The sequence below is a fragment of the Ailuropoda melanoleuca genome, chromosome 7 (genome assembly GCF_002007445.2).
Source record: "Ailuropoda melanoleuca isolate Jingjing chromosome 7, ASM200744v2, whole genome shotgun sequence".
Classification (NCBI taxonomy): Eukaryota; Metazoa; Chordata; class Mammalia; order Carnivora; family Ursidae; genus Ailuropoda; species Ailuropoda melanoleuca.
In genome coordinates, this window is record NC_048224.1 from 27,808,428 (window position 1) to 27,814,664 (window position 6,237).

General features: G+C 42.8%; 1 protein-coding gene across 1 annotated transcript in view; it reads left to right on the top strand.

Moving 5' to 3' along the window:
• The window catches only part of CCDC180 (coiled-coil domain containing 180), a 67,975-nt gene extending 62,528 nt beyond the window's left edge, over positions 1–5,447 (top strand). The window contains exon 40 of the mRNA XM_034664157.1: positions 58–5,447. Coding sequence (XP_034520048.1) covers positions 58–189 — 132 coding nt within the window. The 3' untranslated portion in view covers positions 190–5,447. The remainder of the gene's footprint in view (positions 1–57) is intronic.
• The last annotated feature ends 790 nt before the right edge of the window (positions 5,448–6,237 follow it).

Sequence of the window (6,237 nt, forward strand, 5' to 3'; positions counted from 1 at the left end):
GGCACAGGGTCCAGAAGTCCCTCCTCATCTGGCCCCCTCCTGCTGCTTTGCTCCCAGAAATATCTAGCACTATTTGAAGAGGAGTTGAAGAAGATCCAGGCCGACAATGCATTGCAGGTGAAGGAGGCTCAGAGCTGGAAGGACAGCTGGAAGCGCTCCGTGCATACCATCCAGGGTCTGTACATGTGACACCCTCAACCCACCCCACATAAGGGCTCAGTTTTAAAGGACTCCTTCTCTCTCCAACTGTCCATCTGTCCATCCATCCACCCCTGCTCTGTACCCAGCACTGTAGCTTCATCAGTGACCAGGACATGGTGTGGTCTCTGCCCGTGTGGAGATCACTTCCAATGAGGAGGATGGAGGTGAAAGAGGAGTTCCACGTGGTTAGCAGAGATGGTGGGTCACAGGAGAGGGCCCCTTAAAATAAAGACCAGTACTTCAGACGACATGATTCCAACAGGCATGCTTGGCACTTCATCTTGGAAAACGAAACAATTAAAATGTATGGGCATGAATACATTTTACATTAAACAGTGTAAAATAATTGCAACCCTGCAACTAACGAAGAATTAATCCAGTCTTGATTGGGTATCTGTCTGGCGAGTTGCCTAACCAAATTAGAGTATTTTGAGGAAAACCTTCTAGGCCTCCTTAATTTTCCCAGGGCCTCTTTAATCTTGTGAGACTCAGATCCTTCTCTCTGGAAGCTTCCATCATGCCATCTTCCTTGTTGATTTTATCTTCCTGGATTAGGTGACCTAACCATGCCAAGTCTCACTGGGAAGTAGCTTTCTGTGGCACTTGGACAGGCTGTGTACATTCCTTCCTTGATTTCATCAACTCTTTTTTTTTTTTTACCTCGTTTGCATTTTGACTTTGGGTTTTCCCATGCTTTAACCTCTTTTAATGACTTGATGAGGTAGGATTTTGCCCTGTTTTACAGGTGTAGAAACTCAAGTCAAAAAGGCTGAGACAACTTGCTCAAAAGCACAGGGCCAGTATAGAATCTCAGCATAGTTTTTGTTCCCCAAATGTGGACAAGTACTTGGGGACAAGTCATTTATTTTGGAGATGATCTCAAGAAGCATGAGTGAGGTCATGGGGAAGGGGAGCCTGGAAGGAGCCTTGGCCCCACTCCTGGCTCCTTCACCCCCACACCAGGCCCATCCTGTCCTCCTCACCTGTCCCCCACGCTGCATCACCTGTTCCCTACCCTGCATTTCCTGTCCCCTGGCCTGCCGCTGACCTGTCTCCTGTAGCCACTGTCCACCCTAGGGGCTGTGGGCTCATTGTAGTTCCAGGTGGCCACAGAGGTGGACTGCAAGACTCCTGTCCTATCCTCTCAAAGCTACCCTTGGGACCTTAGGGGTTCCCCTACTGAGCAGGTAGTTAGGAAAATGGATGCCACCGCTCCATGACAGAGCTGTCTCCAACCTCTTCCTAACACTCTCTCTTGTAAGTTCCCCTGCGTCTGCTCTTTCTTGACCACGCCTCCATGTTCCCCACCCGAGAAGTCCATGTGAGTGTGGCTGTGCACATGTGAGGATGTGGAGAGGAAAATGACCCTAGATGGAGAGAGGGTGTGGACAGGGATCCCCCTAGGATCTTAGAGGCTTTCAACATAAAATAAACCCCTTAGGGAGGTGTTGAGCCCTGGTCTAAAGCCCTTCCTTTTCCTTTAGACTCTGCCCACCTTCTGGGCCCCAGACCAGTCCTTGACTCACTCTGGGCCTCAGTTACCTAATTGTGCAATGAGAGACCAGATACAGAACCTCACTAAACGGATGCTAAGTGAGGTCAGGCTCCATCAAAACAGGGTGGGGTGTCAGGGGGGAGTGGCATGGGTACAGAAAGGAACATTGTGCATGGCGGCCAGGCTTTGTGCCCATAGCCAGGCACACACAAGGGGCCCTGGGAAGACCTGAGAAGAGTGCATACATGCGAGCCCTCAGACTGATGTGTACACATGTGCATTGCACCAGCGGCTCCCCATGTGAGGCCGGTCTCCTTCAGCCAGTTCTGTGCACCCGTAGCTGCTGAGGTCTGGGTCACTTGTTCTCCACTGGACCCAGGAAGGGGGTCAGCCTCACTTAACTAGGACAAGTGTGGGGAAGGGGCAGCTCCCCAAAGAAATACTGATGTACTCTTCCTAATAGAAGAGGACAGGGATGTCAGCCAGGCAAAAGCGGCAAGTCTCAGAATCATGCAAGCTGCCTCCGTACCTGTCTCTGCCACTATGCACAGGGGCTGTCTCCAGAGAAGGGACCTGTCTTGTCCAAAATCACACAGTGATTCAGTGGCAAAGCTCCTATTTTGGTTAGGCTTAGATTTGCCTATATATAGTAGAAACCCCCAAATAATGTGGCATAAACAAGAGAGAGATTTATATCTTTCTCATATAAAAGAACTCTTTTTCTGTTGTAAGACAACTCCAATGACCCCCACCCCTGGGAACTGGACAATGGCTCTGACTTATTTGTGACTTACTGACAGTAACCAGAGAAAATGGTTTATGTTCAGGGAGATGGGCTGTCCTTTGTAACCCGCCCTTTTCCATATTCATAAAACTTTCCCGCATCCCCTGCAGTAGAGGACATTTGCTACTAAAACAAAACAAAAACGAAAACAAACTCCCAAGCCCCCCCAAAACTCTAGAGGCAGGCAGCCCTTACTGATCCTGGACTGCTCGTCATGAAGACCACAGGTCATCGGTCATGTGGTTTCCATCATCAAGTCTGTCCCTGGTCCAGGGTGGCTGGCTGCAGGAGCTCCAGCCTGGACCAGCCACCAGATCTGCACTGAGACGGCAGGCAGGAGGAAGGGGGAGGGCAAAAGAGGCTCTCCCAGCTGCGTCTGTGCCATCTGGCCAGCCTCCCCAAGGTCCCACACCACACTCTGATTACATGTCACTGGCCTGAACTTTGTGTGGTCACTCTTAGCTGCCACAGAGGTTAGGAACTTTAGTCTTTTCATTTGTTGAATTGCTGCCCCAATTAAAACTGTTTTTAAGCAAAGGGGGAATGAAAACTGTGGAAACTACCAGTACTCTTTGCTACCCAGAACTCCAAGATGAAGAGGAGGAGAGGGGTTATTTTCAGGTTTGTAGGGCATCCACAGCCTCTTTCCTTGATGTTCACTCATTCACAGAGAGAACAGAGTCTCAGTTCTAAACCACATGTGTGAGTGGAACCTCTGCCTTGGGCTTCCAGCAGAATGACGGGAACCACTGTGTTGGCTTGCATCTGCTTGTCCCTTGCAAGAAGATCTGAGGAAAGCCTTTTCTATTTCATAAATGGTGCGGGTATAGGTGGGGTTGTGAAGTCTTTTCAGCAAGCAACATGTTCCTAAAAAGCTGAGTCAAAGTTATATCTCTGTAAGTCAAAGAGCAGAATCTGTTGACCCTACCATGTTTGACCCCCCCGTGGTGAATATGCTAGTAAAGATAATACACATAAAATAAAACTAAAGATAATACACATAAAATAAAACTAACAGTGGTTAAAACTGCTCATGGTGAAGTTTATCATTGACTAAAAATTAATGGAAGAAAAAATATATTTGGAAAACATTTTAATATGCATAACTTGGCCCCAGAAAAATGATTTGGTAAAAATAATAATCCCTAAAATTTACAATAGCAGAATCTATAGCCAGTAAATTATGATCTGGGCCAAAACCCAATTTACATTAAAAAAAATAATGGATCCTGATATAAATAGTTGCAGTGAATTAATAATAAAAGTAGATAAGCTGCAATTGACTTTGTATAGTATATGTTTTTTCCTCAAATGTTGTCTCACTTATTTTTTAACACTTAATAGACTTTAGAGCAGTTTTAGGTTTATGGGAAAATTGAGCAAGTAGCACCAAATTCCCATATATCCCACCCTCCTTCCGCCACAGTTTCCTCTTTTTAACATTTTGTGATAGTGTGGTTCATTTGTTAAAGTTTATGGACCAATACTAGTAGATTATTAACAACTAAAGTCCATAGTTTACAGTAGGTCTCACTCTTCCTGTTATATGATTTATGAGTGTTGACCAGTGCAGGGTGCCATGTATAGTATCATGCAGAATAGTTGTACAAGGTTCAGATCCCATGTGCCACCTCTTTTTTCCTCTCTTCCTCCCCCAAACGCTGACAACTACTGATCTTTTTGCCCTCTTTATAGTTTTGCCCTTTCCAGAATGTCAAAGAGTTGGAATCATATAGTACGTAGCCTTTTCAGACTGGCTTCTTTCATTTAGAAATATGTATTTGAAGTTCTTCTATGTCTTTTTGCGACTGGGTAGCTCATTTCTTTATATTGCTGAATAATACCCATCACCTGGATGTACCACAGTTCGTTTATCCATTTACCTATTAAAAGACCTCTCATTTGCTTCCAGTTTGGGGCAGTTATTAGTAATTGTTAAATATTTGTGTGCAGGGTTTTGTGTAGACAGCTCTTGTTGGGTAAATACCGAGGAGACTGATTGCTGGATCATATGGTAGGACTATGTTTTGTATTTAAAGAAACTGCCAAATTGTCTTCCCAAGTGGTTGTACTATTTTGCTTTCCCGCCAGGAATGTTGTTCCACACCATCATCAGCATTTGATATGATCAGGGTTTTGGGGTTTTTTTGTTTTTTGTTTTTTGTTTGTTTGTTTGTTTGTTTGCATTTAGCCCTTCTAATGGGTGTTTGGTGGTATCTCATTGGGGCTTTAATTTGCAGTTCCCTAATGATATATGATGTTGAATATCTTTCCATATGCTTATTGCCATCTGCTTATCTTCTTTGATGAGATATCTGTTCAGATGTATTGCCCATACTTTTTATTGCCCATTTTTTTAATGGTTTGTCTGAGGTATTTTTTCTTGAGTTAATGTGTTTGTTTTGTTTCTGAGATATTGTTTACAAGTTGAGATATTGTTGAGTTTTAAGAGTTCCTTGTGTATTTTGAACATGCTTATTTGCCATCTTTATAACTTCTTTGCTGAGATGTCTGTTCAGATCTTTTGCCCATTTTTAAATTTGATAATTGCTTTCTTCCTGTTGAGTTTGAAACGTTCTTTGTGTATTTTGGATATCAGTCCTTTATCAGATAATGTGCTTTGTAAATATTTCCTCCTGGCCTGTGGCTTGTCTTTTCATTCTCTTAGCGGTGTCTTTTGCAGAGTAGAAGTTTTAATTTCAATGAAGTTCAACTTCTCAGTGTTTTCTTTCATGGTTCAAGCTTTTGGTATTTTATCTAAAAAGTTATTGACAAATCCAAGGTCACTAGATTTTTTCCTGTGTTATCTTCAGGAGTTTTATAGTTTTACAATCTACATCAGAACATTCTAAGTTAATTTTTGTGAAAGTTCTTTATGAAGTTTCATTTTTTTTGCATGTGGATGTCCAGTTGTTCCAAAACCATTTGTTGTAAAAACTATCATTCTCCATTGAACTGCCTTTTATCCCTTGTTAAAGACCAGTTGACTATATTTGTGTGCATCTGTTTTCTGGGTTCTTTATTCTGTTCCACTGATCTATTTGTCTATTCTTTCATCCACACCACACTATCTTTTTTTTTTAAGATTTATTTATTTAATTTAGAGAGAGAGTGTGTGTGTGCGTGTGTGCGTGTGTGTGCAGGCAGGGGGGAGGGGAAGAGGGAGAGGGAGAGGGGAAGCAGACTCCCCAATGAGAGGGGAGCCATATGCGGGGCCTTGATCTCAAGACCCTAAGATTTTGACCTGAGCCGGAACTGAGTTGGACACTTAACCAACTGAACCACCCAGGTGCGCCTTTACTACACTATCTTGATTATTGTAGCTTTACTCTATAATAAGTCTTAAAGTCTGGTAATGCAGTCCTCCAGTTTTGTTCTTCTCTTTCAATACTGTTAGCTGTCCTGTTGTTTTTTTAACCTTTCCATGTAAACTGTAGAATCAATTTGTCAATGTCCGTAAAATGACTTGCTAGGATTTTGATTGGGATTACATTGTCTCTATAGATTAAGTTGGGAAAAACTGACATCTTGACAATATTGGGTCTTCCTATCCATGAACATGGAATATCTCTCCACTTAGCAATTCTTTGGTCACTTTCATCAGAGTTATAGTTTTCTTATAAAGATCTTACACATATCTGTAAGCACGGCAATGCTTTGTTGTAGTCATCAAGAAGATGTAAAATATGGTTGTATTTATTTAATCATCCAAATGAAAATGCAAATATTTTACATTCTTATTGAGAACTGTCAGATC